At 36.3% G+C, this 26,425-nt stretch overlaps 1 protein-coding gene and 1 non-coding gene across 8 annotated transcripts in view; one reads left to right on the plus strand and one right to left on the minus strand.

Moving 5' to 3' along the window:
- Nucleotides 1–26,425, minus strand: part of SPDYA (speedy/RINGO cell cycle regulator family member A) — a 43,413-nt gene extending 16,988 nt beyond the window's left edge. The window contains exons 1-8 of one of the 7 annotated variants that reach the window (XM_070449889.1): nt 26,307–26,425; nt 24,433–24,491; nt 22,982–23,063; nt 21,948–22,200; nt 19,992–20,050; nt 17,787–17,872; nt 11,205–11,376; nt 2,854–3,151 (exon numbers count right to left, since the gene is read on the minus strand). In XM_070449889.1, the coding sequence (XP_070305990.1) occupies nt 2,854–3,151; nt 11,205–11,376; nt 17,787–17,872; nt 19,992–20,050; nt 21,948–22,200; nt 22,982–23,063; nt 24,433–24,455 (973 nt within the window). In that variant the 5' untranslated portion in view covers nt 24,456–24,491; nt 26,307–26,425. The other 6 variants (XM_020886189.2, XM_020886187.2, XM_020886185.2 and 3 more) reach the window with 6 other exon arrangements.
- On the plus strand, nt 24,791–24,864 carry TRNAC-GCA (transfer RNA cysteine (anticodon GCA)). Its single transcript has one exon. It is a non-coding gene; the product is annotated as a tRNA-Cys (tRNA).

Raw genomic sequence — 26,425 nt, forward strand, 5'->3', positions numbered from 1 at the left:
ACACATGGACATCACCAGATGGTCAACGCCGAAATCAGATTGATTATATTCTTAGCAGACAAAGGTGGAGAAGCACTATACAGTCAGCAAAAACAAGACCGGGAGCTGACTGTGGCTCAGATTATGAATTCCTTATTGCCAAATTCAGGCTTAAATTGAAGAAAGTAGGGAAAACCACTAGACCATTCAGGTATGACCTAAATCAAGTCCCTTATGATTATACAGTGGAAGTGAGAAATAGATTTAAGGGACTAGATCTGCTAGACAAGAGTGCCTGATGAATGATGGTCGGAGGTTCATGACATTGTACAGGAGACAGGAATCAAGGCCATCCCCAAGAAAAAGAAATGCAAAAAAGCAAAATGGTTGTCTGAGGAGGCCTTACAAATAGTTGTGAAAAGAAGAGAAGCAAAAAGGAAAGATATTCCCATTTGAATGCAGAGTTCCAAAGAATAGCAAGGAGAGATAAGAAAGTCTTCCTCAGTGATCAATGCAAAGAAATAGAGGGAAACAATAGAATGGGAAAGACTAGAGATCTCTTCAAGAAAATTAGATACCAAGGGAACATTTCATGCAAAGATGGGCTCAATAAAGGACAGAAATGGTATGGACCTAACAGAAGCAGAAGATATTAAGAAGAGGTGGCAAGGATACACAGAAGAACTATACAAAAAAGATCTTCATGACCCAGATAACCATGATGGTGTGATCACTCACCTAGAGCCAGACATCCTGGAATGTGAAGTCAAGTGGGCCGTAGGAAGGATCACTATGAACAAAGCTAGTGGAGGTGATGGAATTCCAGTTGAGCTATTTGAAATCTGAAAAGATGATGCTGTGAAAGTGCTGCACTCAATATGCCAGCAAATTTGGAAAACTCAGCAGTGGCCACAGGACTGGAAAAGGTCAGTGTGCATTCCAATCCAAAAGAAAGGCAATGGTAAAGAATGCTCAAACTACTGCACAATTGCACTCATCTCACATGCTAGTAAAGTAAGGCTCAAAATTCTCCAACCCAGGCTTCAACATACGTGAACCATGAACTTCCAGACGTTCAAACTGGTTTTAGGAAAGGCAGAGGAACCAGAGATCAAATTGCCAACATCTGCTGGATCATTGAAAAAGCAAGAAAGTTCCAGAAAAACATCTATTTCTGCTTTGTTGACTATGCCAAATTCTTTTGACTGTGTGGATCACAATAAACTGTGGAAAATTCTGAAAGAGATGGGAATACCAGACCACCTGGCCTGCCTCTTGAGAAACCTGTATGCAGGTCAGGAAGCAACAGTTAGAACTGGACATGGAACAACAGACTGGTTCTAAATAGAAAAAGGAGTACGTCAAGGCTGTATACTGTCACCCTGCTTATTTAACTTATATGCAGAGTAAATTATGAGAAACGCTGGGCTGGCTGAAGCACAAGCTGGAATCAAGATTGCCAGGAGAAATATCAATAAACTCAGATATGCAGATGATACCACCCTTATGACAGAAAGCGAAGAAGAACTAAAGAGTCTCTTGATGAAAGTGAAAGAGGAGAGTGAAAAAGTTGACTTAAAGCTCAGTATTCAGAAAACGAAGATCATGGCATCTGGCCCCATCAGCTCATGGGAAATAGATGGGGAGACAGTGGAAACAGTAGCTTACTTTATTTTGGGGGGCTCCAAAATCACTGCAGATGGTGACTGCAGCCATGAAATTAAAAGCCACTTCCTCCTTGGAAGGAAAGCTATAACCAACCTAGACAGCATATTAAAAAGCAGAGATATTACTTTGTCAACAAAGGTCCATCTAGTCAAGGCTATGGTTTTTCCAGTAGTCATTTATGGGTGTGAGAGTTGGACTGTAAAGTAAGCTGAGCGCTGAAGAATTGATGCTTTTGAACTGTGCTGTTAGAGAAGACTTCTGAGAGTCCCTTGGACTGCAAGGAGATCCAACCAGTCCATCGTAAAGGAAATCAGTGCTGAAAATTCATTGCAAGGACTGATGTTGAAGCTGAAACTCCAGTACTTTGGCCACTTGATGCAAAGAACTGACTCATTCTAAAAGACCCTGATGCTGGGAAAGATTGAGGGCAGGAGAAGGGGACGACAGAGGATAAGATGGTTGGATGGCATCACTGACTCAATGGACCTGAGTTTGAGTAAGCTCCGGGAGTTGGTGATGGACAGGGAGGCCTGGAGTGCTGCAGTCCATGGGGTCGCAACGAGTCGGACACGACTGAGCGACTGAAGTGACTGCTTAGTAAGATAAATAAGGCCTGGGGATATAATATACAGCACAGTGACTATAGTTAACAAGATCCTATATTTGAGAGTTGCTAAGAGAGTTGCTAAGAAAACCCTAAAAGTTTTCATTACAAGAAAAAAAACAAAAACAAACTATGTGTGGTGATGGATGTTAACTAAAATTGTGTTAATCATTTTGCAACATCTATTAAATCATTATGTCACCCACCTAAAACTAATTCAATGTTACATGTTACTTTTATTCCATTAAAAGTGTGTAAAAGAAACCAGTAGTTACTCACTGATAAAGCTGGATGGTGAGATTAGAAGTAAATTTATTTTCTTCTTAAAACTTGCTTTGAATAAAATAAACACTTCAAAGAAAATGGTTCAGGTTTTAATTTAACAAGTCACGTTAAAAATCTCTTAGTTTAGGTAAGCTACTACAAAACAGATACCAAAATAAAAAGTAGCAACTGAAAGGGGGAAAATTTTCAAAACTAATTTAACTCATATTGTTATAGTATAAAATTATTACGTACCACTGCCTACAAGGACTACAGGTCAATAGATAACTTCGATTCATTACTAAGGCGCATAGATCTGCCATATTGCTAAATCATACCTTGAGAATAGCTATAAGCTTGAGAAGTATCAACTATTTTGTCCATTGAGAATGAGTTGTGTGATTCCTGAGAATGTTTCTCCACCACTTCTACTGTATCACTGGATGAAGATGATGATGAAGACAATCCCAGTCTAACATATCTTCCTTTTTTACCACATAGTGAACAATCTACCGGTGTGGCACTAGGTCCCCGGGGCAGTTGAACTTCATCTCTGTTGTAGTTTCTAACAGCTCCACTGTGATGCACAGAGCGTTCTCGTTGCCATATATAATGGGTTGGAGCAATGGCCATAACCTATAGTGGAAAGCTTTCTTTTAGAATTTTTAATAAGATTTTAAAATTTAGTGAAAGAACAAAAATTATAACTTAAGAACAACTATCTCTATAACTAGATCTAAAAAAATGTTTTTTAAAAAAAGCATCTCCAGATAGGGCAGTATTACCTATAAAGTGATTCATTGCTTGGATTCTTAAGATAACAATTGGTAGAATATTTAAATTATTTCTAACAGGAAATAGAACTGAAGCAACTTTCCAGTTTTTGCTCAGATATTCTAGGTTTGGGAAAGAAAATGCCCCCCCCAAATAATACATCATTCTTAACTTTGGAATGTATTGGGTTGAGAATATTTTTAATTGAGGTTTCCACCTATGTATGTTTATCTTAGCATGTCTGCAATAATAGCAAGAGATATGGTAAATGAGAACACAGGTAAGTTGCTTAACCTCTCTGTTCCTGTTTTCTTGTCTGTAGTATGGAGAGAAAAATACTATTTTAGCAGGGTGTTGCAAGTATTAGATGAGGAATCATTTAGAAAGTACTGAAGATTCTGCACTACATGTCAGACACTGTTCTCTAAGGTGTTAGATAAGATACTGCCTTTAGAGTCGGGATAGACTTAGTTTCTTATCCTGGCTCTGCCACTTGCTAGTTGTATGACGTTAGTTACTTAACCTTTAGGAGCCTCAATTTCTTCATATCTAAAACTTGGGATACTATCTGCCTCATAGGATTGTCCTGAAGGTTAAATATGTATAAAATCCATATCACACAGTAAACATCTGGCCAATGAAAGCAAATGACAGCCATTTAAGAAGACAAGCTAGGGAAGTGTACCTACCTGTTGACCTCATGGTGTCTAAAACTTCAAAACAGAATGTTAGAATGTTACTTCTAAACAAATAAAAATGTTTAGTTGCAGTTATCAATGGCCCAAGGTAAATTAGAAGCGTAGAATTTGACAGCTAGACAGTGCTTTTAAAAAATATTTAAGTTTCTGGCAAAACTATAATTCAAAAAGATAGACAGTGCTTTAATTGCCTAGTCAAGTGATTTTTCAGACTGGTTTGAGGAGCCCTTGGTTTTACAGACAACGCTGGGGATCCCAGGAGGGGCTAAGGCAAGACAGAGCAGCTTGGAGAACCTCAATTTGGGGGATTGTATAAAATTTTGTTTGGAAAAAAGCTTTTGTTGTTAAGAATGAAAACCCTAACAGTACCCCCCACCCCAGCCCCGGTTAAAGCCAAATCCCTCAGAAAATAGGGTTATTGCGGTTATTGTCTCACTTCAAGGCAATGAATAAAGAATACTAGCTATGCTAACTTTATGATCATTTCTTTTAAACTTTTTATTTTGTATTAGGGTATAGCCAGTGAACAATGGGATAGTTTTAGGTGAATAGCAAAGAGATTCAGCCATCCATATACGTGTATCCATTCTCCCCCAAAGTCCCCTTCCATCCACAGTGCCATATAACTTGAGCGGAGTTCCATGTAGCTATGCTAATTTTCAAAGTGTACTTTAGAATTGGATTTATTTTATAATCTACTTCTTAAATCCTTGAAAAAAGTTTTCAACCAAAGATATGTAATGAAAGTTATATATCTTTTAAAAGGCAGAAGTAAATAAAGATGTTAACTGCAAACATATATATTTCTATGATAATATAAAGTTTGGTTAAGAAAGACCCAAGGTGAGGAAGTAAAATGTAAATTTTTCTTGTTCCTTCCAAATTTGTCTGTAATTTTTCCTCAGTATTCCTCTATTTCCCATATCTGGAATGGCCTTTCCCTTTATTCGTTTTAGCATTGCTTTTCCTTCAATGCCTGGCATAAATCCCACCTTTCTAGAAACTCCAGGTTTCAAATTTTATTTTATTGTTAATCCTGTATTAGGACTCAGCATATAAATGTTAATACTCAGATATACCTTTTTATGCATGTAACCCCTTCCAGACAGAAACAGCTTCTTGTACATCTCTCTCTCAAATGCCCTCTCCACAACTGTGAAAGTGAAAGTTGCTCAGTTGTGTCCGACTCTTTGTGACCCTATGGACTGTATACAGTTCATGGACTCCTCCAGGCCAGAATACTGGAGTGGGTAGCCAGCTCCCTTCTCCACAACAGTACACAGTCATTAAATATTTCTTAATGATAGATGAAAATAAGAAATTAAGAGGTCACTGACATTACTAGCCTTCAACAATATAACTTTTGTAGGAACCCTACAGCAAAGTCTAATGAAGAGAGCAGAGGGAACTATGAAGTAAAGGGAACTCTGAAGCAAAGGGCACAATATAGAAGATTTGGTACTTCTGCAATAAACTAGGCATCATAGTCTCTCCACATGCTAACCTAGAGAAGTGCATGCAAGTGCACTCTCTTTTAAATATATATGAGGTCTACATATATTTCGCACACACATTAGAATGTTACAGTGATAAAAACAGTGAATTAAAAAGAAAACTGTACCACAGTCAAAAAAGCAAAATTTTGGTCTTAATTCTATTTAGGTCCTATGACCTTAGGGAAATTGCATTAACTTTCTGAGCCACAAGGCCTTTTATATATGAGACAATAGGTCACTTAGAGTTATCAAACTCTACAATTCTATGAAAGTGACTTCTCTGAAGCATTGGTAGCACTTGACCTATCAGAAACATTATCCTAGTTTTTTTACTTCATCTCACTCTTCTGTTATTTTCAGTGATTTCTTGGTGGGGGATGGAGGTGGGCTTTGGTGAGTTTTTAAAATTTAATATTTGGCTGTTTTCTCTCTATACATTCTACTTCTCTGTGATCTCAAGTGGCAGTATAAGGTGTTAAAAGCAATGACTCTCAAGTTAGACTGCCTAGGTTTGAATACTGGTGTGCTGCTTTTCTAATTGTGTGACCTTGGAGAAGTCATTTAGTCTCTCTGTGCCTGTTTCCTTATCTGGATTACCTAGTTAGCCGTAAGAATTGTGAGAGTTAATACATGTGCAGTACTGAGACCAGTGCTCAGACATTACTTTCATTGTGGATCTTTTATCTACTACCAAACTTTAAACATCTCTTAATGAAATGACAGATGTCAGAGAACACAGAACACTGGGAAACCATCAGATGTGAAGTCAAGCTCTGGTTCCGCCATTTAACTATGTATGATCTTGAGTAAATTTCAACCTCCGTAGTCCTCAGTTTCATCAGTTATAAAATGAGAATGCTACAATCCTCAAAAGTACTTTTATGAGGATAAGAAGCTAATTTATGTGAAAATATAAATTTGTAAAGCACAACGCAAATGTATAGTATAATTATTGTAAGCCAGTTTATAGCTAGTACTGTAACTTGCATTTATTTTAGGATATGTGACTAAAAAATGGGTTGGCAGTGTGCTAGTACTGGGCTCTTAATAACAAATGCATAGAACACTTAACTAAATTTCTTAGCATGTTTCCCCATGCCACCCCCCCCCCCCCCCAACCCCGCCAAAATTATCTATCTGGGTATCTGAATAAGGGTCAGTGCTAAGGCTGCTCAGTAAAGAATTGTTCCACAGTCTTGTTTATTTTTAATTTTTTTATTGAAGTACAGTTGATTCACAATGTTTCAGGTGTACAGCAAAGTGATGCATTTGTATACTTTCTCAGATTATCTTCCATTATTGATTATCACAAGATTCTGAATGTAGTTTCCTTGTTATACAGTAGAGATCCTTGCTGTTGGTTTTCATGGATAAGAAAGTATGAAAAAGAAATGGAAGCTTTAAGTTCCATTATGTCAGTCAGTTGTATTTACTGAGTACCTACTACAAGTCAGGCACTGTTCTAGATACTGTACATGTAATAAGCACAAAATAAAGGCCCTCTTGGGGACTTCCCTGGCAGTCCAGTGATTAGGACACAGCACTTTCACTGCTGAGAGCTCAGGTTCAGTCCCTGGTTGAGGGAACTAAGATCCTGCAACCTGCACAATGAAGCCAAAAAAAAAAAAAAAAGACCCTCTTGGAATTTATATTCTAGTAGGGGGAAATAGACATCAGCAAGATAAGTAAGTAAAATAGTGTTATACAATGGCTAAGTGTTGTGAGGAAAACCAGGAAAAGCAGTAGAGAATAATAGAGGGACATACTACTTGCTATTTTACCAGCTTTATTGAGATATAACTCAGATATCATACAATTCACTGGTTTAAAGTATAGAATTCAATGGCTTTTGATTTCTTCAGGGTAGCACAATGATTACCACAATCAATTTTAGTATTTTTTTTTTAAATTTTAGTACATTTTCATCACTTCATAGAGAAGGCAGTTACACTCCACTCCTCCCTCCCTTCAGCCTCAGGCAACCACTTTCTATGATTTTGGATTTATGTATTCTTCACAGTTGATATAAATGAACTATGTGGCTCTCTGAGGACTGGCTTCTTTCACTTGCATAAGGTTTTCAGCATTCATCCACTTTGTAGCATGTATTGATACTTTATTCCTTTTAATTGCCAAGTAATATATCATTGTATTGATATTTTGTCTATCCATTCATTAGCTGCTGGACATTTCAGTTGTTTTTACAACTACTGACTATTATGAATAAGGTTACTTGCTATAAACATTCATGTAGAAGTTTTCAAAAAATGTCTATTTATTTTTGGCTGTGCTGAGTCTTAACTGCTATACTTTCTCTAGTTGCAGCGAGCAGAAGCTACTCTCCAGTTGTGGAGCATGGGCTCCTCACTGTGGCGGCTTCTGTCGCAGTGCACAGGCTCTAAGGGCACGTGGGCTTCAACAGATGCTGCTCCTGGGCTGCAGAGGGAAAGCTCAGTAGTTGTGGCACACGAACTTAGTTGCTCCATGGCACGTGGGATCTTCTTGGACCAGGGATCAAACTGGTATCCCTTACACTGTAAGGTGGATTCTTAACCACTGGACCACCAGGAAAGCCCCATGTACAAGTTTTTGTGTGAACATAATTTTCATTTCTTTAGAGTATAAAACTAAGAGTGGAATTGCTGGGTCATATGGTCTCTGTTTAGCTTTTTGAGGAAGTGCCAGACTGTTTTCCAAAGCACCTAAATGATTTTTACATTTCCATCAGAAGTCAGAGTTCCAATTTCTCCACATCCTTGCAATATTTGTTATTATCAGTCTTTTTTTTTTTAAATTATAGCCTTCCTAGTGCATGTAATGAAATATCTCCTTGATTTTGATTTTACATTTTTCTGATGGCTGTTGAGCATCTATTCATGTGCTTTTTTGCCCATCTGAATATCTTTTTTGAAGAAATGTGTATTAAGATCCTTTGCCTTTAGAAAATTGGGTTGTCTATTTTTGAGTTTTAAGAGCTGCTTATATATTTTAGATACAAGTACCTTATAAGATAGATGATTTGCAAAGATTTTCTTCCAGTTTCTGGGCTGTCTCTTCACTTTCTTAATGGTGCCCTTTGAAGAACAAAATTTTTAAATTTTGATGATGCTCATTTTTTTAATCTGTATTTTCTATTCTTGCTTGTGCTTCTGGTTATTACATCTAAGAAACCTAATCCAAGGTCATGAAGATTTAACATCTATGTTTTAAGAATTTTATAGTTTTTAGCTCTTAAATATACGTCTTTGATCCATTTGAGTTAGTTTTTATATATATAATATGAAGCAGGGTTCCAGGTGCTTTCTTTTGCATGTGGATATCCAGTTGCTTCAGTACAATTTGTTGAAAAGATTATTCTTGCTCCACTGAGTTTTATTGGTACCCTTGCCAAGAAACATAAATTTCTGGACTCTTCAATTTTTATTCCATTAAGGGAGATACTATGGAATATAGGGTGGTAAGGAATGATTTTTCCAAGGCGACACTTGGCGGAGTCCTGCATGAAGTGAGGAAGTGAAGCATACTAACTAATATCTGTGGGAAAGCATTCCAGATAATAGGAGTGGCAAGTGCAAAGACTCCAAGGTGGGAGCGTCCTTGATGAATCTGAGGAATAGCTAGAAGGCCAGTGTGGTTAAAGTGAAGTGAACAAGGCTGGGAGATAAAGTCAACGAAATAAAGGAGGAGAGCTGGCAGACCATGTGAAGCAAGATAAGGATGTTGACTTTTACTCTGTGAGATGAGAAACCTCTGAAGGTTTTTGAGTAGAGGAGATATGATTTTATTTCCTAAAAGATTTACTCTGGCTGCTGTGAAGAATAAACTATAGGTGAGAAAGACTGTGAGGGAGTCTATTTGGAGAATTATGGAAATAGTTGAGGCAAGAGATGACAATCAAAGTAGGGTTTAGTGGTGGAGAAGGTGAGAAATGGTAGGATGCTGGATATTTCTTTTAAGGTATAGATACGAAAAAAAAAAGCCTAGGGTGACAGTTTTTGGCCAGCAACTAGAATGATGAAGTTACTGTTTATTGACATGTGGAAGACTATAGGAGGGGCAAGTGTGGAGGTCTGTGTGGGAGAATCAAAAACTCAAATTTTCAGCAAGTTAAGCCTGAGGTATCTACTAGATAATCAAATATGAAGTAGGAAATTAGACATGCCAATCTGGAATTAGGGGAGAGCTCTGATAGTTCTCAGTGCTGAAGCCTCAAGAGACAGAACTTTTCTGAAAATCCGACTGACATTTTCAGTGTCAGTGAAATGAGTGAAAAAGTCAATGAAAAATCAGTGAAAAAAAAAGTCATTATAAAATCTGACTTTTCAGATGTCTAAAACATTATAGTCTTATAAGCCACATCATTCTCTTAACAGTCTGGTGCCAGCAACCAAGGTAATTCCAGCTCCAATAGAATAAAACTGTTGCAGTTAAAATGTGAGTCATTGTAACTTAGGAGTGGTGGGCAGTCTACCAGGAGGAAGCATTGCCTATCCTGACCTCTTGCCTCCAGTGCCTCCTCCATGCACTTGGCTGAGTGTTCCATGGAGCTTGAAGCATTTACTTTGATAAAATCAGTGTTCAAATAAGGGCACTATCATACCAAGGATGGCAGCAGGTGCACAAATTACCCACTCCTGACCTGGGAAGGCAGTGACAAAAAAATAACAAGACAGGAATTTTTCAATGCCCTGTAATTGGAATGAGTCCTTTAAATTCATTAATGAGGATCCACTAATGGAAGGGAGGTAGTCATACATACTCATCCTTTCATATTTTTCTACTGAATATAATCATGTGCTGTACAGTCTTCTAAGTTATTTCTGAATCTTTGCATTTCTCCCAATATTCAACAATTATAATTTAATCCAAAACCATGTATAACTTCTATAACTTCATCTCATTAATAAATATAATTAACAAGATTAGTTCTGGACAGAGTTCTGTGACACACCTCTAAAGTCTTCCCTCAGGTTGGACACTAATCCATTAATTGGCTTCTCTGGCCTGTAGTCATTAAACTAGATATGACTTCATTTAATTACAGCATTATCTCCCCAAATTTTCTGAACTAGTTCTGGCTTACAGTGATCACTGCCTTCCATTAATTTTCTACTCCAATATTTTTAGTTTGAAACATTAACTTTCTTTACTGAAAACCAGAACATCAGATAAAATAACTCATCTTTTAATTTAGTGTCTGCTTTACATTAAGAGAATCTGTCATCAAGGAAACTTACTTTATGTACGCGATATATGAAAAGAGGTATAGTTTTTAAGCTTATTTAAATTTATTTAAATTTTAATACCACACTATATTTCAACCTCGTGAATGTGAAATTTTGATACTTTAGTGGAAATTATTTAATGGAAATTATTATTCAGCTCCAGTGTTATTACCCTGAGGTACTTTGGAATGTGCACACCATTTCTTCCTAATATATTCATGATTTTTTAGAGAAGAGAAACGCACTAAAATAAAAATACTTTCTATGGAAGTAGGCTGTTCATAAAAAAAGAAATGACAATTTTTAATTATTGTGCTATAAATTTAAAATATCAACATTTTAATATACAAGTTGTACTCATGGTAATCATCAAGGTTAACAGTTTACCCTTCATTTACAAAAAATGAAGCATTAGAAGCACATTAAAAAATAAGACAGGGAAAATTACATAAAGAGAAGACAGAGATTACATATATAAAGCATTTAAAAATCTTACCTCCTCACAGCATCGCCTGCTTACAATAGCCCTATAGTCAATTCTATCCCAGAGTTGGTCCCTTAACTTTAAGAAGTCAGGGAATAATTTTCTCCAGTTTTTCCCTAAAGCCCATGGAAAAATTTCATATTTGGATTCTTCTTCATCTTCTTCAACTGTATTAGCGAGATACCTAAAAAAAAAAGACCAACAACTCAAAAAAGAAATGGGTAAAGGACAGGAAGAGAGTTTACGCATATACAAAAACCCAGCTTGTTTATAAACACAATAAAAGATGTTCAAGCCTTATGAATGATTAAAGAAATGTATATCAAAAATAGAGATACAATGAATTTTACATTGTTGAGTTCTGGATATTTTTATATTCCTGTAAATTTTGAGCTTTGTTCTAGGATGCAGTTATTTGAAACAGTCTGATCCTTTTGTTTTGATTTCATGATTTGTTAGATGGATCTGGAGCAATGTTCAGTTTGGGGCTAATTACTCCCCACTAGGGCAAGATGTTTCCAAGTACTCTACCCAGTACTGAATTATTCAGTGTGAACTGGAAGTTTTTTCAGTCTGGTGTGAGAACAGGTACTATTTGAGCTGCGGGTGAATGTTAGGCACTGTGTTCCCTCTAACCTTTTCTTATGGTCTTTCTCTACACTCAAATACCTGAGGGGGACTAGGCATGCACAAAAGTAGGAAAACAGGACAGATAAGAAGAAGAATCATTAGCCAATCAAAACTAATATATGGTAGAAGTAATAGACAAAGACACTAAAACAGTTACAATTACTCTAGATGTTCAGAAAGACAAGTAGACACATTGAAAGTATACCTCTAGAGATGAAAATTTTGTGTACAATGAAAATTACACTGAGTGAGGGTAAGAGCAGATTAAATGTCACAGAAGGAAAGATTTGTGCACTGAAGACATAGCAATATAAACTATCCAAAATGAGACACACTGAGAAAACGAAACAAAAATAATGAACAGAGCATCAATAAGCTGTGAGACAACTTCAAGCAGCTTAATATAGGTGAAATTGGAATCCCTAAAGGGTGGTGGGTGGACAGAAAAAACACCTGAAGAAATAATTACTGAAAATTTTTGAAATTTGATGAAAACTATAAACCCACAAAGAAGCTGAATAAACTCCAAAGCACAAAACATATGGAAAATTACACCAAAGCATATCATAATTAATTGCTTAGGGCCAGTGATATAGAGAAAATCTTAAAAGCAGTCAGAGAGAAAAACAGACACATTAAATTATACAGGAATAGAGATAAGGATGAAGCAGATTTCTTACTGGAAACAATGCAAGCTCCATAGATGATTTTCTAAGGAAAAAAAAGGCAACTTGTAATAAAAAGATTTACAAAACATATAAGGGAACAAGGCAAAATGAACAGAAACAGGCTGTGAAGTATGAAGATATTGGAATTAAAAGACAAACACCCAATAAACAGGGGCCTTAAAAGCAAACAGAAAGGTAGGCAAATGATCCCAAGTGGAAGGTTTGAGATGCAAGAAGTAACAGTAATCAAAGATATATAAATATGTGGGCAAATCTAAACAAATGTTGAATTTATAAAACAACAATAATAGTGTCTGAGTTTTTAGAGAGCATCATGTAGAACTAATGGAATTGTAAGATAACAGAATAGAAGTTGGGCCTTGTAATTAAAAATACCTAGCGTAATTGCTCAAAGAATAGGTGTAGAATATAAGATTTCCAAAGAAATAGAGGAAAAAAAGGTGTCAAAGGTAAAAATTTTTAAATCTCAATTAAAAAAAAGATAAAAGTGGAGGGGAAAGAAGAAACAGGAAAAAAAAAAAGGAAAATTTACAAAGTACACAACAAGATGGTGGGGAAAAATGCAAATATATAAGACACAAGAGTATTTTTTCCTGTAGTGAAAGTGAACTACAACTACACATATCAATAGAAATCAGTCTCAAAATAATATCATAAAGCAAAAGAAGGAATTTACAGAAGACACATACATATAATTTTTATTGTACTGCCCCAAAATAGGAATAACCAAATAATATATTATTTAGAGGTATATACATAGAATAAAGGAAAGCAAAAAAACGATTACTTGTGGAAGGAAGAGGCTCTAATTGGGAAACTGTGTACTGTGAGCTTCTAAGATTCTGGTAATGTTCTATACTTAAGTAAGGGGTACATGAATGTTTGTTTTGCTTTTATTCTTTCACACACACATACATATACACTCCAATCACTCTTCTGTAGATATTTCACATTAAAAAATTTTAAAAGCATACATACAAGTGTGAGTACATTTCTATTCATGTAACATACACACTGGTTCATATATAGAAAATTATTTCTAGACAGATACATATGAAACTGTTAATTATCCTTGAGAAGGGAGCTCAAGATCTTGAGATACGAGACTTATTTTTAATTGTATACCCTCCTATGTAGTCTTTTTAACCATGCACATATTCATATTTGTGTGGGTGTGTATGTGTGTCTCAGTTGTGTCCGACTCTTTGTGACTCCATGGACTGTAGCCCAGCAGGCCCCTCTGTCCATGGGATTTTCCAGGTAACAATACTGGAGTGGGTTGCCATGCCCTCCTCCAGGGGATCTTCCTGACCCAGGGATCGAACCCATGTCTCTTGCATCTCCTGCACTGGCAGGCAGGTTCTTTACCACTGAAAAGTACCTGAAAAGTACCCATTCATATTTAGTTACATTAATATGAGTACTTACATTTTTTTTTACTTACATATTTTTATTCTCCCTTAAAATAATTATATATTTTAACATTATTTTATATGCATATTATTAATATCATAAGGCACCTCATTGTTAAACTCACTCAGTTATTTGAGTCAAACTGTGTCCTTTGTGAAATTACATCAAGTAATTTCTCACTTTAGTATCCCTAATAGTTGTTAATAAACTGTAGATAGAGTTGGAAGAGGTTGGCCCCTTTCATGCTTGCTGATTTCTATGAAAAAATCTATAATGCACATATTGAGTGCCACACTCAGTATGCCAGCAAATTTAGAAAACTTAGCAGTGGCCACAGAACTGGAAAAGGTCAGTTTTCATTCCAATCCCAAAAAAAGGCAATGCCAAAGAATGTTCAAACTATCGCACAATTGCACTCATCTCACACGCTAGCACAGCAATGCTCAAAATTCTCCAAGCCAGGCTTCAACGGTAAGTGAATCTTGAACTTGCAGATGTTCAAGCTGGATTTAGAAAAGGCAGAGGACCAGAGGTCAAATTGCCAACATCTGTTGGATCACAGAAAAAGCAAGAGAGTTCCAGAAAAACATCTATGCCAAAGCCTTTGACTGTGGATCACAACAAACTGTGGAAAATTCTTAAAGAGATGGGAACACCAGACCACCTTACCTGCCTCCTGAGAAATCTGTATGCAGGTCAAGAAGCAAGTTAGAACCAGACATGGGACAATGGACTGGTTCCAAATTGGGAAAGGAGTATGTCAGGCTGTATATTGTTCACCCTGCTTATTTAACTTATATGCAGTGTACATCCTAAGAAATACCAACCTGGATGAAAACAAGCTGGGAGAAATATAAATAACCTCAGACATGCAGATGACACCACCCTTATGGCAGAAAGCAAAGAACTAAAGAATTTCTTGATGAAAATGAAAGAGGAGAATGAAAAACCTGGCTTAAAACTCAACATTCAAAAAACTAAAATCATGGCATCCAGTCCCATCACTTCATGGCAAATAGATGGGGAAACAATGGAAACAGTGACAGACTTTCTTTTCTTGGGCTCCAAAATCACTGCAGATGGTGACTACAGCCATGAGATTAAAAGATGCTTGCCCCTTGGAAGAAAAGCTATGCCAAACCTAGATAGCACGTTAAAAAGCAGAGACATTTCTTTACAAAGGTCCGTCTAGTCAAAGCTGTGGTTTTTCCAGTAGTCACGTATGTATGTGAGAGTTGGACTATAAAGAAAGCTGAGCACCAAAGAATTAATGCTTTTCAACTGTGGTGTTGGAGAAGACTCTTGAGAGTCCCTTGGACAGCAAGGAGATCCAACTAGTCAATCCTAAAGGAAATCAGTCCTGAATATTCATTGGAAGGACTGATGCTAAAGCTGAAACTCCCAATACTCTGGCCACCTCATGTGAAGAGTTGACTCAGTGGAAAAGACCCTGATTCTGGGAAAGATTGAGGACAGGAGAAGGGGACAACAGAGGATGAAATGGCTGGATGGCATCATCAACTCAATGGACATGATTCTGAGCAAGCTCCACGAGTTGGTGATGGACAGGGAAGCCTGGCATGCTGAAGTCCATGGGGTTGCAGAGTTGGACACTTCTGAGCAACTAAACTGAACTGAAAACGCACTATTGTACGGAGGAACCTGGTAGGCTACAGTCCTTGGGGTCACAAAGAGTCAGACACGACTGAGCAACTTCAATTTCACTTTTCAATGTAGTATTAGGACCACATTATGGTTTCATTCTACATTAACAATTTTTCAGGCTCCATACAATGAAATGTCTATATCTTACACATATAAGTTGTCTTCTAATTTGAAATATATTTTTCTTGGAGCAGAGTCCATTTATTTTGCATAGGGTTAATTATGTTTATTCAAACAAAGAATTAAGAAATTCTATGTTAGCCATTGAGATATGCAAAAAAAGTAAGGTACACATTCCTTGCCTTTAAGGAGTTTATAGTCAAGTAGAAAAGGCAACCAAGTATGAAAAAAATACATAACTAAAAAAATAGAAAAATAATAGAAGTTCAGAGTGTTAAAAGAATATATAGAAAATAACTTGAACTGTGGCTGAGAAAATATTTAATGAGAACTACTGAGTTGGGTGGGCTTCCCCTATGGCTCAGATGGTGAAGAATCTGCCTGTAATGCAGGACACCTAGGTTTGATCCCTGGGTCAGGATGATCCCCTGGAGAAGGAAATGGCAACCCACTCCAGTATTCTTGCCTGGAAAATTCCATGGACAGAGAAGCCTGGCGGGCTACAGTTCATGGGACTGCAAAGAGTCAGACACAACTGAGCGACTATCACTTCACTTCACATTGAGTGGGGTTATATCAAAAGTACAATTAGATATAAAAATGGAAATTATGATTCATGTTACTTTTAATATGAAGCTTATAATACAACATGCAATAAAACCTGACATGCTACTACACAGTGTAAGCTAACAAAGTGCTATGCTGGTAATAATTTTACAAAACTGGTCAAATCCAATTTTGGGCATGTGGTAAGATTTAAATAAAGTTTCTTTTGGCTTGTTTTCAATTTTCAGGTGAGAAAAAAAACTACAAAATAGAGATATACAGATCAATATACAGATATAATACTAAGAGACACATTAACAGCAACACAGCTTAGTTTCAAATGGCTGGATTTGGCCATTGGCAAATCACACCTAAATCTGTGCCCCAGTTCTGCTGCTTACTAATTTTGTGACCTTGGAAAGCACTTAATCTTCCTAAGTTTCATTTTTCCTATCTGTAAAATGGAGATAATTTAAAAATATATCTCATAGGAAAATTAAATGAGTTTATAGAAAACATTTTTCTGGTGCCTAGCACATGATACTCAAACTAGCTAATGCTATTATGTTCCTTCAATTTAGCAATCATCATCAAGTTTTATACTGAGTTCATTTTTCCTCTGCATGGGGAAATCTATCTCCTGAAAACATGCAAAGATCAATTTCTTCTAGTCCTATTTCTTGAATTACATTCTGAATTAAGCAGACTTTAAATTCTTCATTGCTAATAGTTGCTGTGATATTTAATTTCAATGTTTATATGTAGCTCCTTAGGTACTTAAAATTATATTCATATTTTTCTAACTGTAGCTTTGTATCCAGGTACTGGGGTTTTGATACTGAGATTGTCTAGAGTATTTTCCACAAACTGTTCAACTTAAAAAGGCAATAGTTATAATGATTTTTACTAAATATTAAATTTCAAAGAGGATATTCTGGCTTTTAAAAAGTCTCTAAGTCCAAAAAAGGAAAATTTGGGGATAATTTATATGGAACACTATATAAAGTATGACAATGTGAAAGGTACAATACAAACTCAAGTGGAATATGAAATAATAAATCTTAGGCATAAGGTCAATGAAAAGAACATAAGAATATCCTATTAAAGTAAAAAAAAAATACAGCTTTTAAACAGGAAGGCCTATTCAAAGATATATACCAGGGTTTAAACAGCCTCTATTTTAAATAAGGTATTGTAGATATTGGGCTTCTCTGATAACTCAGTGGGTAAAGAACCTGCCTGCAATGCAGGAGACCCTGGTTCAATTCCTGGGTCAGGAAGATCCTCTGGACAAGGGAAAGGTTACCCACTCCAGTATTCTTGGGCTTCCTTGGTGGCTCGGCTGATGAGGCAACCGCCCACAATGCGGGAGACCTGGGTTGAAAATATCCCTTGGAGAAGGGAAAGGCTACCCACTCCAGTATTCTGGTCTGGAGAATTCCATGGACTGTATAGTCCATGGGGCCACAAAGAGTCAGACATGACTTATAAATAACTACCATAAAAACCACTTAGTAGAAAGCATACTTACAGAGCAATAAAGAAATTTATCCTGGTATGCTCATTTACAGTAAATTTAGCTCTCTTGAAATAAACAAAGGTCATAGCCAAAAGATACTATAGAGAAAAAAGTTAAAAGTTAAAATTAATGTTTTGCTTTCATAAGTAAAACTGCTTTAAACTAGCTGTCTTTATACGCTAAAACAACAAAGCATTATTTATCCTTATTACAGAAACACCTATTTGAGTCCTTATTTTTTGGCTTCCTTTAATCCATATGAACAGTGAGTAGTTCTGGATCACTTACGATTAAGTCATAATTGGAATCAACTCCTAAATTTTATTCTTGCCAATATTTTTTGAATCCCAAACTCATTTTTTTCCTATTATTCAAACATATAAAGAAGCTGAAATAATAATCAAGTGAATAACCATACATCCTTTACCAAGATTTATCAGTTGTCACTCTGTTGCCACACTGGCTTGATGTATGTGTATATGCAACTTTTCCCCCCTCAACTCTTCGAGTTAGTTGTAGACATCCATACTCAAAATAATTAAAAAAATAACTTTGAGCCAGAAATTAGAATCACATGGCTCTATTTTCACTGGGAAAAGTGTTTTAAATGTATTATTAGGAAGACATGTCTAGCCTGTTATTAGGACCCATGCCAGGTTCTGCCTGTTCAAGTTAAAAACAAGTTACAACACAAATATATTAGATTCCCTCTCATAAAATAGCTAATTCATCCTACCTTCACAGGTTTGACCACAAAGGTGATTCCAAGTTTTTCAAGGTAACTTTCAGTAGAGGACTCGACACTAGTTTGTTAAAATACACTATTCCTGGTTAGTTACTTTAGAGGCACTGCCCCCTGCTGTCCAACAACTTTAATTACTGATAAGGCACTTAAAACTAAAATTTAAACTTTAGAAGTCCACATGAACTGGATATTTGATATTAAGGCATTACTGTTAATTTTTAAAGGTATTAGTGACACTGATTATGTTTAGAAATATCTCAATTTTTAGAAGTATGTCTTTAAATATTTATGGATAAAATGTTAGACTGTCTGGGATTTGCTTCAAAATAATCCAGTTTTGGGGAAAGAAATGAGAATAAGAACGGCCGTGAGTTGATGACTGTTTTAGCTGGAAGGTAGGTACACAGACGGTCTTTGTTCTATTGCCTCTACTATAATTTTAAACGTACTACTGCATGTTTGAAATTTTCTAAAATTAAAATTTCAAACTTTAAAAGAAAACCTCCAATTTTACTTTTGTTATCTTAAGCTTAAAAGAGTTTACATCAATATTAAATTAATGGGTATTTAATCATGAAGTAGTCTGTTCATTCCCTTTTCTGTTGGTTGGCACATGATCTTAAATGTGATATGAAGTCATGCTGCATTTTCTGATATGACGAACTGGTCTAAGATGACATTTATAAATTTAGAAAGATGGTAACGATAACCCTATATGTAAGACAGAAAAAGAGACACAGATGTATAGAACAGACTTTTGGACTCTATGGGAGAAGGCGAGGGTGGGATGATCTGAGAGAATAGCATTGAAACATATATATTATCAAGTGTGAAACAGATCGCCAGTCTAGGTTGTATGCATGAGACAAGCGCTCAGCTGGTACACTGGGATGACCCAGAGGGATGGGATGGGGAGGGAGGTGGGAGGGGGGGGTTCAGGATGGGGAACACATGTAAATCCATGGCTGATTCATGTCAATGTATGGCAAAAACCACTACAATACTGTAAAGTAATTAGCCCCTATTCTGATCAAAACATATTAAGCCTAATACAGCAAATATTTTATAATTATAAATGGAGTATAACTTTTAAATATTGTGAATCATACTGTACACCTGTATTGTACATCAACTGAACTTCAATTAAAAAAGTAATAAAAAGCAAAACCAAACCAAAACCACCCAACTAACCAAACAAAAAACATATTAAACATCATGTTTTAAATCAAGCAAATATGGGTTTAAAATCATATGAACCTAAATCAATAATATTTTACAATTCCTTGAGTATAGATGGAATGAATGTTAGTTGTATACTAATGTATAAGGATTCCATTTTGAAGGAGCAACGTTAAGTTAGTTCTTTTCTTAACGTTAATTAATGATAGAAAATCATTATAAGGTTCATTAAAGTCCTGACAGTCCAGTAACATAAAAATGCTAGTTAATGATTATACTGTTATCAAATTTACCTTGTCTGCAATTTTACAGCAGCAGTCCATCCACAAGAAATCCTGAATTAAATCATCATCTACAACAAAAGAAGGCTATGACTTGTCTTTTGAAAACAGGTTTCCTTTTGAAGAATTAATTTTTACATAAGGAGATTATAAACAATGTTTATAAATCAAACAAAATGGCTGGACTGGTATTGTCCAAAGTATAGTTTTTGGTTCTTTAGTGTGTTTACCAATGCAAGCACTGTACAGAAAACTACCACTTTATTTTTTGGCTTCCCATCTGATTTGCCTTAATATATAGCCCAGACTAGAGGGAGAATGCCAGAAGTGTTTGATTTACTGAATATTCCAGTAGCTCTTTTAGGAATGTTTTGGGTAGCTCTAGATGGGCTCTTTGTTAATTTCCAAAACAAATCTTTAACAGGTGGAAATGGAACCTGATAAAAGATAAGTCAGTCATTAAGAAATAATCACTCAATGAATACTCTGTTTTCTAAATAACTTTTACTTTTTTTTTTTAACCACTTTCTCCTTTTAGGTACAGGGTATTTTTAGTTTTGGGCTCTTTTTCTATCCTCCTATTTATCTCGCCTCTGTCCAATTAGCTATTATCCAAATACACATGAAAATGTCTATGTAAAGATTTAAAATTCATTAGTTATTTATAACTAACATTTAATTTTGGAAAGACAGTATTATGACAAAAAGATCAACACACAAAAGTAATGTTAAAAAGAATAACATCCAAAAAATAGCTAAGAAACACTCACTTCAAATAAAGGCTCAAATACATAATACCAAAATACATGTGTAGCTGTCAGAAAATAATTTGAAAAAAAATCCACTTTTTTCCATTTCCCCCTCCGTTTTTAGTTAAATAACTAAGTATAACTTTTTGTTATATCCTAGAAATATCATCAGCATAGTCAAATAAATGGAAAGTTCCAATATGTATCAATTTTCTGAGAATAATTAATCTCGGCCTTGTTAATTCCATTTCTATTTCTTAAATCACCTAAAATGGTAGAGCCATGTATTTTTCCTTATTTCCCACATTCAGTTATGAATAACAAAAAAGTTTGTGAGTAATAATTTTGCTCTACTCAATAAAGAGAAAGGGAACCCCCATCCCCCATTTTTTAAAGACTTCTGTCCTCTCAGCAGGGCAAATACTCTTGTCCCTAACTCTCTCTTCTTTTATGAATCTCCTTTCCTCCATAAGCAAAGAAGGTTGTTACCTGAATCTACTAGTCTGTGATAGCTACTTGATTTGATTCAGTCCTATAGATAAGTATCAGAATCTATCTATCCAACCCTTTATTCTGTCTACCTTACTACCTTACCTCAAAAAAAAAAAAAAGTCCTCTTTCTTGGGCCAGTAGAAATACTACAAAGTTTCTTTTTGGCTATTTTTAAGATTATCAGCAAAGTAGCACTATTTCATGATCTGAACAAAGTTCAATTTTATTATATGAGCATTATGATAAAGCATAGTTAATTTTTAATAATATTCCCCAGAGATTATACTTAAACTTCTCTAGGTTGACTAACCTTGCCAGACTGCTCAGTTTTAGCACTGAGTCCTGGGAAACCCCCCAGGCTCAGTGACACTGAGTCAGTTAGTTCACCTGAGCTGAGACTTTATGTGTATTTACTTTGGGTCAAACAAAACTCATGCTATGACCTTGAATTGCCCAGAATTTACATTTGACACTTGAATTAAGTAGTCTAGAAGCTAGATGAGTCAGAATTTCTACTCTAAAAGTAATAAAAACAAACAAAAATCTAGCACTGGGGGGAAAAAAAAAACCAGACTAAGGCAAAAAACAAATTTGGTTGGAGATAGAAAATCTGACACAGAAAATAACAGCATCCTTTTTGATTATCATGAAAATGATAAAACAGAACTTACATTATCTCACTTTTAAGTACTTTATAATTACCTCTATTACAATATTTTAAACCTACCAAATAATTTAAAGAAAGCAGTCATTTCCTGACGCTGTATAACTAGACAGGGTCCTTTGGGGCGTTTAGACTTGTTGCTATTATGTGCATTTTTTTCAGATGCTGGCCAACTATCTTTAAAAATAGGACGCTTCAGCGTAATGGGTTTTTTAGGCTGATGCAATCTATTTGACCCTGATTTTACATGTACAGTGACAGTAGGTGGTGTCTCACAACACAGCTGATTATGTCTCATTTTGGTTTCCCACGATTCCTGCAAAAATAAAACACATAGTTATTTATCACACTCTTGTTCATGTCAAGAAAAGCTATGTTTCATTTGGGTCTGGTATGCCTCTATTCCCAAATAATAAGATACTGCAAACTATTTTGCTTTGATTACTAGGGAACTAAAAACCAAATTTTAAAGTTAATTATAGAAACTGTGCTGAGTTTATAATCTATTTGTGGTATTCTTTTTTCCTGATAATTTTTATTCTGCTTGTATTGACATAATTTTATCATACAATTATTGTCATCTCAAATATTTTATAGAATAATGCAAACTGTTTTGAGAATTAAGTTATTATCAATATCATTATTATGTTAAAAAGCAATCTCACATACACACAAACATTTCCTAACTGGTTAATTCCTGGATATGTTATAAAACTCACTGGTTCAACAAGTGTTTATTGATACTTTTGAAAAGTTAAAAACAATTCTAGCAAAGAAATGCATGCATTGAGGGATTCTCATAAATTGATCACTTTAATTTCTAAAGTGGTGAGTGTATGACCATGCTATTTGTGTGGCTGATTACCAGTGTATATGAATGTAAACTGCTATAGTCTAATAAAAATTGAAAGTTAATCCATCAATATTTAATGATATGCATAATCACTATTATGTTTGATGGTAATTAGTTCACATAATTACTAGTATTACTTTTATGATCAAAGTATTTATAGGGTAATAGGAAATGGAATTATGAATAGCCAAAGCAGCAAACTACTTTTAAGATCCTAATGAGAATCTCTGAATCCATAACTCACAGCGACCCAGGCAGTCGTGCCTCCCTCGATGTTCAGTGAGTTAGGTACAGATTCTCCTTCCTGATCCTCAGAAACTTCCCTGCTAAAGGAAGGAATGGAAAATAAAATTGGATATAGTGAGGCTAGATCAGAATTGTCCAATATAAAGTGAGCCACATATATAACTTTGTATTTCTAAAGCCACATTTAAAAAGCACAAATAAGCAAGTCAATTTAATTTTACAAATATACTTTATGTAACTGAGTATATCCAAAATATAATTTTGGCATGTAATCAATATAAAAACTAATAAGACATTTTATATTCTTCTTTTATACTAAGTCTTTGAAATCTGGCGTGTATTATACTTCTATCTCAATTTTGAATGCTAAAATTTGCAACAATTAGTGAAATGTAGTCTTGCCAAAACAATGATCTGGAGGTAAGGGAAAAATATATTATATTCCTTCAATATTTAATTGTAAAGTAAAAATTCTTCAGTTGCACCTGCCACATTTCAACTGTTTAATAAGTACATATGGCTAGTAGTTACCCATATTAGACAGCACAGGGCTAGATTATGAAGAACTAGGCAGAGTAAATTATATTCAATTACTTTTATATATAATTCCTTCTCCTCTACTTTGCTTCCCTCCTCTCCACTCCTCTTTCTTCCTAGATCCTCATCTGTATCTTTTTTTTTCCCCCAAAGAAAGAGCAACCTTACAATCTAGATGGAAAAAACTAGTCATGCTTCTCACATTGGGGTGTGAGGGCTAGGCTTAGGGAGTGGGGGATAGATGTGCCAGAAAATAGAATAACTGTGGCACTTCTCCCAGGATGTCACTTTTACTTAATGTTAAGTAACTTAAAATAGTGTTGCTTTATTAAAACAACCTGGGATATATGGTGAAATAGAATGCAAATTTTCTATCAAAAAATAATGATCACATTTTACATTATTCTGCTTCATATAAAAATTGAGAAAACAGAAACAGGAGGAAATTCCCCAATAGAGATTCATTGAGATTAATAAGCAAACACTGGCAAGAGAGTTATGGAGAAGGAGCTTAAGGAGAGAAGTTATCAGTGATACATTTTTGGTCAAATTCCAACTTTAGGTAACCTCTCTTTTTGCTTCACTTAGACATACCAAGAGAATGGCAATAGTCAAATGAGAGTTCTTTTTAAGACAGAGGATAGTTTTTTTATAATTCTTCTTAAAAATTTATTAATTGAAGGATAATTATTTTACAGAATTTTGTTTTCTGTCAAACCTCAACATGAATCAGCCATAGGTACACATATATCCCCTCCCTCTTGAACTTCTCTCCCATCTCCCTCCCCATCCCACCCCTCTAGGTTGATACAGAGGCCCTGTTTGAGTTTCCCGAGACATACAGCAAATTCCCTTTGGCTATTTTACATATAATAATATAATTTTCCATGTTACTCTCTCTATACATCTCACCCTCTCCTCTCCTCTGTGTCCATAAGTCTGTTCTCTATGTCTGCTTCTCCAGTGCTGCCCTGCAAATAAATTCTTTGGTCCCACTTTCTAGATTCCATATATGCATTAGTATATGATATTTATCTTTCTCTTTCCAACTTACTTCATTCTGTATAATAAGCTCTAGGTTCATCCACCTCATTAGAACTGACTCAAATGTATTCCTCTTTATGGCTGAGTAATATTCCCTTACACATATGTACCACAACTTCTTTATCCATTCATCTGTCAATGGACATGCAGGTTGCTTCCATGTTCTAGCTATTGTAAATGAGCACTAGGGTACATGTGTCTATTTCAATTTTGGTTTCCTCAGGCTTCCCTGGTGGCTCAGTGGTTAAAGCGTCTGCCTGCAATGCAGGTTTGATCCAGGTTCAATCCCTGGGTTGGGAAGATACCCTAGAGAAGGAAATGGCAACACACTGCAGTATTCTTGCCTGAAGAATCCCATGGAGGGAGGAGCCTGGTAGGCTACAGTCCACCTGGTTGCAAAGAGTCGGACACGACTGAGCTACTTCACTCACTCAGGGTATGTCTAGGAAAGGGATTGCTGGGTCATATGGTGGTTTATTCCTAATTTTTAAAGGAATCTCCATACTATAAGACAGGATTTTAAAGTATGAATGAAGGCAAAGGGACAGAACTAGCTGAGAATAAATGTTAAAATACTGGACAAGAGACCTGGATTAAGACCTGATTCTCACCAGTGATATGATCTTAGGTTATTTAACTTCTGGGAGTCTCCCTTTTCTCGCTTGTGATATTGAAATAATAAAAGCACTTATTTTTTGTTAGAAGCTGGTACATAGTAAGTATTCATTTAAAGTTACCTATTATCAAAATACATATTTTGGAGGGTTAATGAGGAAAGGAACCATATGAATAATGCATAGTGCTGAATATTCGGCAAAAACTCAACCTACGGCAGCACTATTATCGTATCTTTTTTACAGGAAGAGTGTCTTGAAGGAAAGAGTCCCAATATGACAGATAACCAAATTTCACCTCAACTAATAAACGTAATTTAAATGTTAAAATTTCACTGGTAACAGGCACATAGGTATATTTTAATGTGCTTATGATATAGAATAAAGTTTGTAAAGAGACAGGCTCTCAATTACTTCTAAGGTTTTTTAATTTTTTTTTAATTTAACTGAAGCTAGCTGGCCTACAGTCGTACTGCAAATGTTAGAAAAGGAGATTTGTAAAGTTTGATAAACGGGCTAAGGGCAAGCCCTGAGATACAGCAACTCAGGTCTCAGGATTCTGGTGCAGATGCTCCTGGAAAAAAAGATGCGTTTAATGGGACACAAGAGACAGGATGAATTAAAAAACACTGCTATCCCGCGCTCAGCTGTATAAAGACGGGAGGGCTGCGGGGAGGCGCGAGCTCTTTCCTAAAGGCCTTCCTTTCCGAAGGGGGCAGCGCCCGCAGAGGAGAGGGCACGGCGAGCCCTTGGGGACGAGCCTTGGTCTCCTTTGTCCTCTCCCCCGCCGACGAGTGAGCACAACCAGCTGAGCTGGTGAGCAAAGTGCGGCAAACAGCAACAAACACGGCCGAGGGGAGCGCCCTGCCTCCTCTCTCTACTACACCGTCGTCCTCCACCCCGCTCCTCCCGGCTCTGCGCAGTCCTACCGCGACGCCTCCACCTACCCACCGGCACCTGAAGAAACTCAAGGGCGGAAGTGTGTGAGGAAGGGGTCGAGACGACGCCGCCATAGCCTCACACATTTAGGCCGGCGGGGTTGGAGGCAAGAGGGGGCGGAGGGGCCAGGCACAACCAAAACTGTAGAGTCGCCAGCGAGGCCCGAAGCCGGAGAGCGAGCGAGGGTACCTGCGGAAACCTGAGGCTGGTGAGCAAGGGCCAGACCGGCGGCCAGCCTTTCCCAGACGCCCTACGCCTCAGACGGTTATTCGCAGCTCGCTCCACCGCGGCACCGCCGGCCCCGAGAC

This window comes from Odocoileus virginianus, chromosome 2 (genome assembly GCF_023699985.2).
Source record: "Odocoileus virginianus isolate 20LAN1187 ecotype Illinois chromosome 2, Ovbor_1.2, whole genome shotgun sequence".
NCBI classification, from domain to species: domain Eukaryota; kingdom Metazoa; phylum Chordata; class Mammalia; order Artiodactyla; family Cervidae; genus Odocoileus; species Odocoileus virginianus.